The 12,681-nt window shown below is 35.1% G+C and overlaps 1 protein-coding gene across 6 annotated transcripts in view; it reads right to left on the bottom strand.

Annotated features, from left to right (window-relative positions):
* The window catches only part of CACNA2D3 (calcium voltage-gated channel auxiliary subunit alpha2delta 3), a 546,863-nt gene that overhangs the window by 243,962 nt on the left and 290,220 nt on the right, over positions 1–12,681 (bottom strand). For all 6 annotated transcript variants that reach the window (XR_003993879.1, XM_030502305.1, XM_030502306.1 and 3 more), the window contains 3 exons: positions 12,007–12,067; positions 11,764–11,914; positions 3,586–3,660 (listed from right to left, as the gene is read on the bottom strand). Coding sequence is in view for 5 of the 6 variants with exons in the window: in XM_030502305.1 (XP_030358165.1) it covers positions 3,586–3,660; positions 11,764–11,914; positions 12,007–12,067 (287 nt within the window). In the remaining variant the exon portion in view is untranslated. The remainder of the gene's footprint in view (positions 1–3,585; positions 3,661–11,763; positions 11,915–12,006; positions 12,068–12,681) is intronic.

The following is a 12,681-nucleotide window of genomic DNA, read 5'->3' as shown; positions in this document are numbered from 1 at the left end:
TCTGCTGAGAAGCTGGTTTGCCTTTTAGCTCGCTACTGGTGAAGCGCAAGTGATAAGTATAGCCTAACCTTCAAGACCTTCTATTTCTTCATTTTGTTAAAGTTTAGAGATACTGACACCGACTCGATACAAAGACAGACATTCAGCAGGTTTAAGTGACATCCTCAGAGTAGCAAGATTCCATTTGAAAACATCTGATCCTTATACAAAGGCAGCAAAGTAGTTCTTCAATAAATACTTTCAAGACAAATGTGGACTGGGGTACTCATCCTGTGAAAACAATTTTTGTTTAGAGTTATTGAAACAGCTGCTTTTCTCATGAGATAAAAAGGTCCAGTCAAACATCGCAAAGTAATTTCTTATCTCTGCTTCTAAGAACTGTGTTTATTTGCTACGTGTGATGTCAGATGAAACTAGAAAGATGCAGTTAGCAAGAACTGGAGTGTGCGTCTGTATGTTGGGGAGAGGATTTTTATTTTTTTTAAGGGTCATATAATGGGACTCATGGCGGGGGGGAGGGGGGAGGGGAGAGAGACACTGCCAAAATGGTGTAAATTACAGTTTACTCAGCATAAAGTAGCAGCTTGGTAAAACTGGTTTTATGCATGCTTCCAGTAATAAACACTTCATTAAGAAATACCCGTCCTTCATAAGGTCAGGTGTACGTACAGCAATGTAATAGTGGTAAAGTGAACTGTTAAAAATTCAGTCCCTGCAATCATCAGCAGCATACATCTCCTCTTTACACACAGGGAAAACTATAGCAATATGAAATACCATTACAGCAATTTCTAATTGTTCCTGTTTCAAGTTAGCATATAGGAATAGATATTTGCTAGCTAAAGAAAAACATTCTAATGTATTTTAAAATGCTTGTATTTATTTTGGTGCTAATAGAGCTTATATTGGCTGTAACAGATGCAGTCATTCTTGCTCCATTTCAAGTAAGGAGAATATTTGACATTAAAAGATAAATAATAGATATTTCAGAGAGGAATATACAGTTACATCTTCAGACCTACATTGGACTACCAAAAATTCAGGCATATGTATATACATATAAACTGAAACTATACCACGTATTTTAAAACACTGCCTATCACCTACCCTACTTTGCCAATACAGAAACTTATGGTTATATGTTGTTAAAGGCTGTTTGAAAAAATACATGTTATGGTGCTTGTGGTGATATTTTTCTTTTTTCTGTTTTGTCATTCAATAAACAAAAGAAAGAGCTATTATTACTAATGAACATAAAAATAAGTATTTACCTTGTAGGACTGGTTGAGAAAGTGTAATTTCATAGAATCACAAAATCATAGTTTGGAAGGGACCTTAAAGCTCATTCAGTTCCAACCCCCTGCCATGGGCAGGGACACCTTCCACTAGACCAGGTTGCTCAAAGGAATATCAACTGATACTACAATGGACACTTGGCAATTACACAGAAAAACTACAGGAGAAGCCTGGCATATCTGTCAGACTCACAGGAATGAAAGTAGCAGTACAAATGATTAAATTCTTATGATGAATTTCAAAACATAGCTGAATACTCCAATAGTTCTTGACCAGTTTTAGAATGTGCATAGCAACAACATTAAAAAATATCTTTTTTTCTATGGACCTGACCAAAAGACCTGACCATGAATTCAAGAGAAACTTTTCCAGGGAATTCAGTGGGTTTTTGAAGAGGCCCTCAGCTCACTAAACTATTGCATGTTACCTATGTCAAGTTAATTCTCTAGTTCTGGCCTTTCAAGGAAAGAACAATAACTAGCTCACTAACATGAAAAACTGGAAAAAAAGGTCATGTTTAGTTATTCTCTGAAACGTTGGATGTATTTTTCAATTTATAGGCAAAATAAAGCACAAAGTGATTCCATAAAATTAAAAAAAAAAAAAAAAAAAAAAAAAGAATTTAGCTAACTACAAATTATATTGGTATTATATTGAAGTTTACTCTGAAGAACAAAATATGAAATTGTACTTGGCTATTTTGAATAATCAAGCACTGTTCATAAAATCTGAGCATCATCTGGGTGGCATAAAAACTTTTTGATCAATTAAATTAAAATTAATCTGACTTTAAGTAGCATATGGGTATATAGTAATCTGCATTTTGATCAGTTGCAGAGTGATGGAAAGGTTAACAGTAGGATTAATTCCAGACAGTACATCTGGGCAATATATTTGAATCTTTAGTTTTAAGTCTAGAACTTGCACAGCTTTCATATGGCTCATTAGATGCACTCACAATAAAGTGGCTCATTTAGAAAACTGCATCACAAAATAAGGGCCTTCAACACTAAATGATTAGGAACAATTCATGTCATTCTACATAGTAACCAAACGATATTCAGATGATCTAAAATTCAGCAGTGGAGAAAGTATGTTAAGGGAGCAGCCCATGAAGAATAATTCCTGTAGAATATAGGTGCATATGTAGGTTAAACACAAAGAACTCATGTGAATAATGCAATGGAGTAAAGTTCAGCCTACTGAGATCAAAGTCATTTTGTTTTGGTGTACATAAAAAGACCTAGCATTGACACACTTAGAAGTGTGCTTTCAGAGCTATGTCTTCTACTTCCTGCAAGATCTCATTGACTTCTTTAGCAATAATGAATTACCACACTGAATGTTCAGAACAATACAGTGCTGAGCTGAAACTCTTCTGATCTGCCTTTAGTAAAAAAAAAAAAAAAAAAAAAGGAGAAAAATGTTTAAAAAAAGATACAAGACTGCTGCCCTCTCCAGCCATAAGCAAGACTCAGATGGACAAGTAACTTTAAGAAGAGAGGAAGCTTTAACAGAGAAGTTCTATAACGACACAAGTGGCTTACTTTAACAAGCCTTTCCCTCTACAAGAAACATTGGACTTTTCAACTATCTTATTTCATAATTTTACATGGCATAAACAACCTTACTTTACCCTTCTAAGAAGTGTGATGGAGTAATGCTTGCATAGAGCAACTGTGAATGGATGGCTGCCGATAAACTATACTTCAAGCTGCAGTTTCATATTGTAATCTCCCTTCAAATAAAACTATCACTGAAATCACTGTAATATTTTTTCTGAAGAATGCCAGTAGGATTTAATGTGAACACTTTCATGCATACATTCAAGAAATGTATACATTTCTTGAATGTATGCATTATTACTTTGACACACCTGTTTGGAATGCTAATTTTTTTATTCACACATTATATTTGTTTTCATTTGGTTTGAGGTTTTGTTTCAACTTTAGTGTTAGTTTGACTTAAGAATGCAATCTCTTCCTTAGTAAGTTTTTGTAAAATAATGATTGTTCAATTTAAAGCAACTGAAGTATTTTACTTAAAATAATTACTAAACTTTATTAACTATATTTTCAGTGATTTCTGTATATTTCCATTAAGTTTATTCAATCAAATTGACTAGCAAGTGATTTATTTTTCTTCCTACTAAGGCACATAAGACTCCTTTGAAATGGCATAAGGAGAATAATTAACAAATTCTAATAATGGAATGCATTGTACTAGGAAAAGATCATTATAGCACATTGTTACGCACTGCATCCTATCTTTGCTGGTTTGATTCCTTACCTCTTTGTTGGCTCTGTCTGCTTGAACTAATGTTCCATTCAGACATGGCTCTACATAGTGAAGTTCTTCATTATACTATAGAGAGAAATAAAAAGTATGATGAAAAATTTAATTAAAAGCTTTGAAAGATACAATTTAATGATTTAGAACTACAGTGAAACACGCACATAAAGCAAGAACAAAAGGATTTAATTTTTAAAAACTGTGGGTTGTTTTGGTTTTTTTTTCTTTTACATGATTCTTAACATTTCAGAGGTTTATACTTTTAAAAAGAAGCATTTAATTGAATAGATGTCAACACTCAGGTGGAGTTAACGGGTACTGTATACACCGAGTGGCATAAATATCCTTCAAGTTGAAATCTGGATAGTATTAAGAGGTCATGCTTGATACATCACAGTCACAACTCCCAGCTTTTTGCGAAATATAAAAAAAGTCTTGACAAATATTTGAAACACCAGCTAACATTTTGCAAGGTTAATAAGGGAACAACTATGCCAAAAAGTCTGTAAGTGTCAATCAATCCTGGACATGTTTGACAACAGTCAGTTTCAGTCAAGCAGGGTAGCTTATTATACACTAAGTCATGAAGATGTGACAGATCTTTAAGGAATTATCTGCTTATCTTGCAAGGTCTAAGTAAATCAGATAGTCGATTCCTATTTTCAGAAGCATTTTAAGCATTAAAAGAACCTAAGTCTCATCTGTAGTCAGCAGATCTTGCAAACTCATGGATGTTTAAGTCACTTAATTAAAAATTGGACGTGTTTAAATCTTTTAAACCTTTCAACACAGGTCAAAATAATACAGAAGTACCTTCAAACAGTCTAAATTAGTTGTATAGCTAAGGTTTTAACTTAATTGCTCCTCTCAATTAAGTATACTGTAGAAGTTATTACAGATTAAACTATAAGGTCTTCGCATTTAGGCTTTAAGTGGTTTTATCCTTTAATATGCATTTATTGAATCAGAACATCCATAGTAAACAAAGACAGACAACACATTAAGTCAAGTCAAAAATAATCATGAAAAGCACATCATGAGATTAATATATGCATTTACTCCCTTCTTCCTCCACTTCAGTGGGAATAAAGAGAAGCCTTACATGACTCATGACAGAATACTGCTTAGACAAGGTTGCCTGTGACTGCAAGCTCTCACTGCGTCTGTCTCTAGCTCAGAATTTGTTCTACTTTCTTCAGTTTAACACCATTCCCTTCTCTGCACATGGTCTAACCATAGACCCCTGCAACCTGTTCCACTTTGGACACTTACCATCATTCATTTTAACAGTGCACAACTTGCCACACTCATAATTACTTAATTACTATTAGGTAGGGAAGAGTGTTTAATTTGAATTGCATCAAGTTATTCTTGAGGCATTGTGCTAGGCTCAGTCCTCAGCTATAAGTAATTTCACTTACTATTCCTAGTTTTACAGACAATTTACATCAGCATCGACACAGTAATTGATTGGTTGCATAGAAACAAACAGAAATGCTCAAAAGATATTTACACATAATTTCTGTAGCAGATTTGCATGCTTCCCTAATTATTTTATTCCCATCAATATTATTCCAACATACGAGCATCTGTGGACATGTCTGTTGCTCCAAAGGTAATACAAAAAGCTAGTCAAAGATTTCTAGAACACTTAAGTGTCCTGTGTGCATGTGTCATAACAGCCAATTGATCTGATAAATGATGTACTTTTCCCTGTTCAAATTGCTTTCCAGTCAATCTCCTGACTGTCATTGCAAAATAATAATGCCAAATCTACACAGCATCTCTTATTATAGGCTTAAGTCAAGACTATATTCCATTCTATTGTTAAAAAATAAATAAATTGAAAATTTGTAACAGACACCAGAAAACAAGCCCCTACTCCCAAGATTTTTCCTCTCTTACACAGTTTTTTCCAGTATGTTCTTTAATAAATATACCTTCCAGTTAAGCCCTCTCTTAGATTAATTTCTGTAGCTGTCATTGGAACTTATATTAACATACTTTTTTTATATGATACCAAGCACAGTGTCTGTAATTGGCCAGCATGCCAGGTAGACTAAAGTCTACCTGTTTCTCAGTCACAGTATCAAATATCTGCATGCAAGTAAACTCAGAATTTCCTAATGCTGTAGTAGCACCACTACTTTTTTCCCCAGGCCTACCACCACCAGCGAATAGAGGAAACAACTTCCTACTCTATCAGACCTTGCATCTAAATAGCATAATTTCAGTCTTTTAGATCTCTATAAAATTATTTTAACTACTATTTTAAGTAACTCATATCACCAGGTTTTTCCCACAACTGTGTAGTTTGTATGTCTGCTAGCTGCACCATAACCCAGATAGACTCTCAGCAGCTTCCTGCTACACCTTTACTGTTACTCAGTGGCATAGTATAAAGGATGTCCACACTTTCACACAGGACATGCTTGAAGCCCCCTAACAGCCCCATTTTACAGAATCAACCTATTTCAAAAAAGGATGAATAAAAATGTTCATCCTCACATAAACGGCACAATTACATAGATGGCATGTGGACAGCACTTTCATTGTCACTATGAACATGAGAAAAACACAGATATTCAACCTTCTGAAACCTAGCCAAATTGTGACACTATCTGCATTTGAGATTATTACTATAAAAAAAATATTTTAAGTAATCTGCTACGTATGGCAGACGAAACTGGATTACACCAAGGTGTGTAAATGAGTATTTTTACGTAACAGTATTCTACGGATAACAAGCATAACCTGGAAGGGTTCTATTTGTTAGCAGTTCTTCCTCTACTATATGGATACAAATGAATGCATAGCAACAAAAATCTTTATATAAAAGGTATAGCAGTTTCTGATGGTTTGAAATCTTGCAAGGGTGCATTTTTTTATGATCTGTTGATTTTTATACTCTTTGCTAATTGTATACGCTTTCTGCTCCTTTTTAAAAAACTCAACTTTGAAGAGATGGAAAAAAACACTGGATAAAATTATTTCAGTTCTAAAAGAAATTCCCAAAACAACAAATATCTGCCTCTCCAAGTCCATAAAAACTGTAGAAATCTGATGCAACATGTGAAAGCATTCAAGCGATGCTTGCTGCTTAAACTAGCATCTCCACTTGATAAGATCTTTAGTACAACTGTCAGCTTCTAGTAAAAGAAGCACCCATCTTGTGCTTTATAGCATGTATTTGATTTCTTTGTCCTTGCCATAGGGTTTTGCACCATTATTGGTGATGCCTTTCTTTTATCTGTGCCAAACCATTAAAGTGAAAAAGGGAACCCCCCATCAGCAATTTGAATTCAGTTCTGCAGCTTTTTAAGACATTTTAAATTTTGTGTTTCGTGAAATAGCTTCCTGATCTTTAATCAAAAGGCTGACTAATAACTGCTGACTTAGCCAGCAATAACCATTATAGATCTCTTGTTAATTTACCTCAGTAAATGTCTGCATTTAGCTTTTCAAGTCTTGCATTACACTATTTTCTTATATTTCCTAGTGTTGCATTGTCCCATACCCCTACACTCATACGATACTTTCACATTATAGTTGTGATGCAATAACTGCTATGCAATAGCTGTGCATAGCCTGTGTTTTGCTGAAGGAGGAAGTAAAAACCAATTACCTCATTTCTGAGCTACTCTTCTAAAACCTTTTATTAATTTAAATATCAGATGGCATTGTTTTTTATTATTTTTAGTTACGTTTATTAATTACTTCACATTATTTTGTCACTTTAGTTATTTCTTTGCACAAAATGAGTAGGCTAAAATCTGAAATAAGAGGAACCGTATAGCTAGTTTGACAGCTGCTGACCAACATTGCTTAATCAGATATTATTCATATTCTGAAAATGTTTTATATATATATTTATAGTACTAACACACACAATTAGTTTACATTTTCTTTCATTTTTTTCCATGTTTATTCTTTGTCATAAGCTGCCTGGAGAAAGGTCAACAGAAACAAATTCACATTCTGTTGTGCAGCAATACACAGATAAAAGATTTCATACTACATTAGGCATAATCAGATATCCAATACAGCCTAATCTAAAATCCAACAGTGAAGCCAATCCAGAACAGGAACCAAAGGAATTGGTATTTTCAAAGTTCCACTAGAGTTACCATGTGCAACCAGTAGCACCCAAGCACAGACCACTGCTTGGTGCCATCGTATGGAGGTTAGGCTGCCTTTCTCTTTCTCAGCCTGCTCACACATGAACTGTACAGAACCTGATTATTCAGCAGGCTGAAAAGCAAGTTAATCCATCGTCTACCCTGTATGATTATAAGGGCTCCAAAGAAGAGACTACACAAAAACCATTTATAATGGGAAATTCTACAAATTAAAATCAGGGAAATATACCATTGTGCTTTGAATTAGCAAATACTTTTATTCTAACCAATTTTGCTAAAATAATGTCACTAAAGCATTAAAATTAATGTATCATTCTTGGTTCAGTTATTATTTTGTTAATTTAATATAGAGTTTAAGGTTTTATAAAAGCATTTTTAAAATTTCAGCATTTGGCCAAATTAGTACTCATTTTATGATAATATTGTTAATTTAATGCATGACTTGTAATTATACTTCAAAGTGAGATGGAAAAATATGCCTTTTCTGTTGTTGCAGGCATCTCTGCTCATGCACCAGTGAACTGACCTTAAAATTTAACATAGGCAGCACAAAACCACTCTTGTATTTCAATAATTTTTTGCAATTCAATCATCTAGTCCGTCAATTTCAGATAGATTTTGCAACAACCTACCCATGAAAGCTAAAATGATTTTTAACATTATCCTTTTATGGTTAATCTCTGGAAAGAGCTACACTGAATTCTGCTTTATTCTCTCTATATAGATAAAGTTAAAAGCATATTTAGTGAAAAATCAAATGCATATGAAAGAACCCAGCTAATGTACTGCTAGTGGCTTTTGGGTTTTCTTCTTGGCTGGCGGTCTTTTTTGGTTTTGGGTTTGTTGTTTGTTTTTTTTTTGGGGGGGGGGGGGGGGGAGGGGGGTGAGGTTTGGGGTTTTTTGTTTGGTTGGGGTTTTTTGTTTATTTAGGATTTTTTTCCTACCCTACTGCATTTTTCTAAGTGTTAACTGAGTTTCTAACGATGTTGGTATGTAGTGACCATAACTCCTATTACAGCTAATGAGAATCCTAAATATCTTTTTGTGGATGGAACACTGAAATGTATAACAATCACCTGAAAAGCAAATTGAAAAGATTTTAAAACTTTTTGTACAGTGAAATTTTTTCCGCTTGTTTCACCGACATAGATGCTGATTTTCACAATGCTCAATTCCTTTCCATCCTTGACCCCCACTGTCAACAAAGCCCTGTCTCACATTAGTCCAGCTTCTCTAACTTCATGTTCTCTTCTGGCTAACTTTAAAGTGCTCTTCCTTCTTATTGTAACAAACACAAAAGCTTCTCATCTGCTTGTGTAACCTTTCCACTTGCTTCTTTCTGGCTGTTGCTCATCTGTAAGTCCCCTCTCACACCTTTCATCACTATTTTCCTTGCATTTCCTTCTTTTGCCTCAAAATGTAGGCATGCTTTATGGTTCTCTCCTCTTTTGGGAAAATGAAAACTCCTTAACCTATTTGACTCCTAATTCCTGGCCTGATTCCTCATACAAGTCTTCCATTGCAGTACCTGTTCCATTAATCACTGCATATAATAAACCCATCCTGACTATCAGCCAGGCTCAAAATTTTTGCTTCATCTAAAGAAGTGTATTGTTTGTCCAGATTTCCCACATGAAGCTCTATTCCACCTCCAGTTTTGGTCTGGAAAGAGAAAGAGGTGCTTGGTCACTTGGCCCAGACTTCCAGATGTCCAGCAGTTCCTATGAAGCAACAATATGGACAGGCCTTTCAGAAGAACAATTGGTGTGAGCAAGTATCAGCTGTGTGCCATGTGAATAGCAAGACTTTTAGGCACAGTAGTATTTTTGCACACATTGTACAGCTGGCCAGTTCTAGATACAGATACTTGCTATATTTGCACAGCTTTGTTACAAAGGGGATTTCTCATATGGACATATGTGCACCTTGCCTTCGAAAAGGAACTGCTTTCACGTTACCAAGCTATGGCTAAATTATAAAGAGTAAAATATAATATCACTCAAACATTTGTCTGTAGATAAAAGCTATACAGGATTTTCAGTGCTTTCACACCAAGGAGCTTCTTGAGTGAGCTTTGTTGTCTCATGTTTTGATTTCTGACACACCCTCTCCAGTCTTAACAAAGATCATCTACCCTGCTGGCGCTTATTCAGAGCAGTGATTTTTGCTGATCATTTAGATCACAGTAATCCTGGCTTTACTGTGTACCCTCACTGTGTCTTCTTCTTACACGGTCAAATTCTAAAAGGAGTTCTATATATGCCTTTCCTCATTGAAACATCCTTCACTCCCTTGTCCACAGCACCAGTCTCACTCACCAGTTTGTTGCATTTCCAAGCAAAATTCTGTAACTCCATGCTGGTTTATGCACAGCTCAGTTCATTTTCAATTAAAGTTTAAATTGGAAAAATAAAGATGTTTAGTTATTTCATATTTGCTTCCCCCCTTTTTTTTTAGTCTTTACACGGTATTTCTCCCCTGCTATTTATGCAAAATCATTGGTTTGGGTTCTAGCTACATACATTTTTATACTTTTTGTTATAGATGAGCCTTTTGGTTTTCCCAGAGGAAAAATCATCACTTAAAAAATTTCTTTTTTCTTCCTATATCATTCACAGTAACTGTCACAACTACTGATAAACACAGAGATTACACATGGAAAAACCTTTTGGTTTTCCCAGAGGAAAAATCATCACTTAAAAAATTTCTTTTTTCTTCCTATATCATTCACAGTAACTGTCACAACTACTGATAAACACAGAGATTACACATGGAAAAATGGCTGGTCAAGTATCTTCATAATTACTTATTTGAAATATTCTTTCAACTTATTTAGATTACAGTTAACCATAATTTTTTTGAAAGGCAGTCAATCTTTTTTTGATACATTATGTAATTATGTCTTCCCACTACATGAGTTTCTGCTAATTATGCAATTATCAAGCAAGAAGATTAATATGAAAGATATTCTGAACTAAATGCTTGCTATCTGTTTAAAATAAATGCGTGTATACTTTCGGCATATGTACTCCATTCTCCATACAATCTCAATGACTTGCACTGGTGTCACTGAGGTCATTTATTTCAGTATACAGAAAGCATTTCCCTTTTAGTGAAAAAAGGCCAAAACCTTCCCTACGTTCAAGCATTTGAAGAAATTTTTAGGATTTATGCATATGATAAACCCACATATTTATGAAGTATTACCAACAGAATATCAGCAAAGGAGAATTTATAAAACCACCAGTTTCCTCCTCCCTCCCATACCTCCCTGCAAATCATAGGTCTGATGTCAGTTCTGGACTTGTTAAAGCCATCCTTAACTACACGCTTAATCCCATACAGTACTCTTAAGTACTATAAAAGTAGCCTCATAGATTTAAAACGTGTACCTGTACCACGGAAAACTAACTACTCTACATAAATAGCAGGATCTACTAATGATATAATTTATCGCTGTTCAGAAGCACCAGTAGTGCCTCCACACAACTTATGCACACATGCATACATTTCAGATTTGCACTGAGGAAAGCAGGAACAACAAGGAGCTACGCTGGTATTTTATTATGCCATACAAGCTTCAGCAAAAGCTAAGATCCGATTCTCTTAATCCTTACATGTTAACCATTTTGCAATTTGTGCTTTATTGCAGAAGCTGGGGGTGGGGGGAGGCAGAGGTGTAAAGAAACAGGCCCCACAGTTAAAAACTAAGGTGATGTAGAAAGCTCAGGCAAACTACAAAAGAGATTACTATTCTTTGCAACTCCCAACGTCAAGACAACTTATTAAGGGGTTTCAGATTGCAAGTCATAGAAAAATAGCTTGGAACACTGTCACCTGAAGAATCTTGCACTGGAAAAATCACAGTGCCTGTCCAGTTGGTTCTGATGTCATCTTACATCCATCACCTGCATGCAATATTTTTCAATTGTATCATGTGATGTAAAACATGACAGATAGCAGCAAACCATGGAAAAGAAAGAAAGAAAAAAGAAAAAGGGGGGCAGGGGGGAAGAAAAAATCCTGAGACACTCACAGCAATTATATTGAAGAAGTCATCATCTCCAAGGGTATCCAGAATAGATGAAACCGTCTGTTTTGCAATAGTCAAGCGAAGCCCTTTCATGCTGCCACTGACATCTACTAAAATGACCACATCTTTTGGAGAAGTTGCTGCCTGGATGTACCTAAGGCAAAAGACAAAGCAACTTGTTCTTTTAAATACTAAACTTTTCTTCCTTTCAAATTTCTTAAACACTGCTAGTCATCTATTGCCTACCATTTTCTGTTTCTGCAGTCAAATGCAATGACTCCGTTCTCATCAGGTTCCCATTTAATTCCTGTTTTAAAAAAGAGATGGAAAAAGTAAATTATATTTTCACAGAACCTCTTCAAAATGTATCTGTGGCATTGGCCTAAGTAGCACTTAATGGAGTTTCATACTTTTATCTAACAGGGAATTATATTGCACCATAGGAAATGCTGGATAAAATAAATTCATTAAATAGGACCACCAAATCCAGTATTTTTTCTCACTCCTTTTTAGCCTACTGTAAGGTGAAAACTTCTTCAAGACTACTATATTCATCATAGTACTGTCACTGAAGTGTTGTCATAATAGGTCATTGATGTTGACAAGCTTTATCACATGCTTGTGAAGTCCCTTTCAAGCCTTGAGCACTCACTACCTGTGCCTGGTCTCAACAGGTCCTGTTATACTAACTGCCTCACTCATAGGTCATACATCTGATGTTTTGCTCATATCACTACATATCCTGCAGTTGTGGGTCAAACGAAAGATGATGGGGAAAAAAAAAAAAAAAGGACAGGGCAATCCTTCCTGCTTTTTAAACTTTAGCACAAGACAAGAAACAGCCTTTAAAATAAAGACTAATATTTTTTCTACCCTCGAAATATCATGGAGCTTGAGAACTGAACTGTAATCTAAAACTAA

This window comes from Strigops habroptila, chromosome 11 (genome assembly GCF_004027225.2).
Source record: "Strigops habroptila isolate Jane chromosome 11, bStrHab1.2.pri, whole genome shotgun sequence".
Classification (NCBI taxonomy): Eukaryota; Metazoa; Chordata; class Aves; order Psittaciformes; family Psittacidae; genus Strigops; species Strigops habroptila.
The sequence above is the reverse complement of the archived record's forward strand: the minus strand, read 5'-3'. Positions and strand labels throughout refer to the sequence as shown.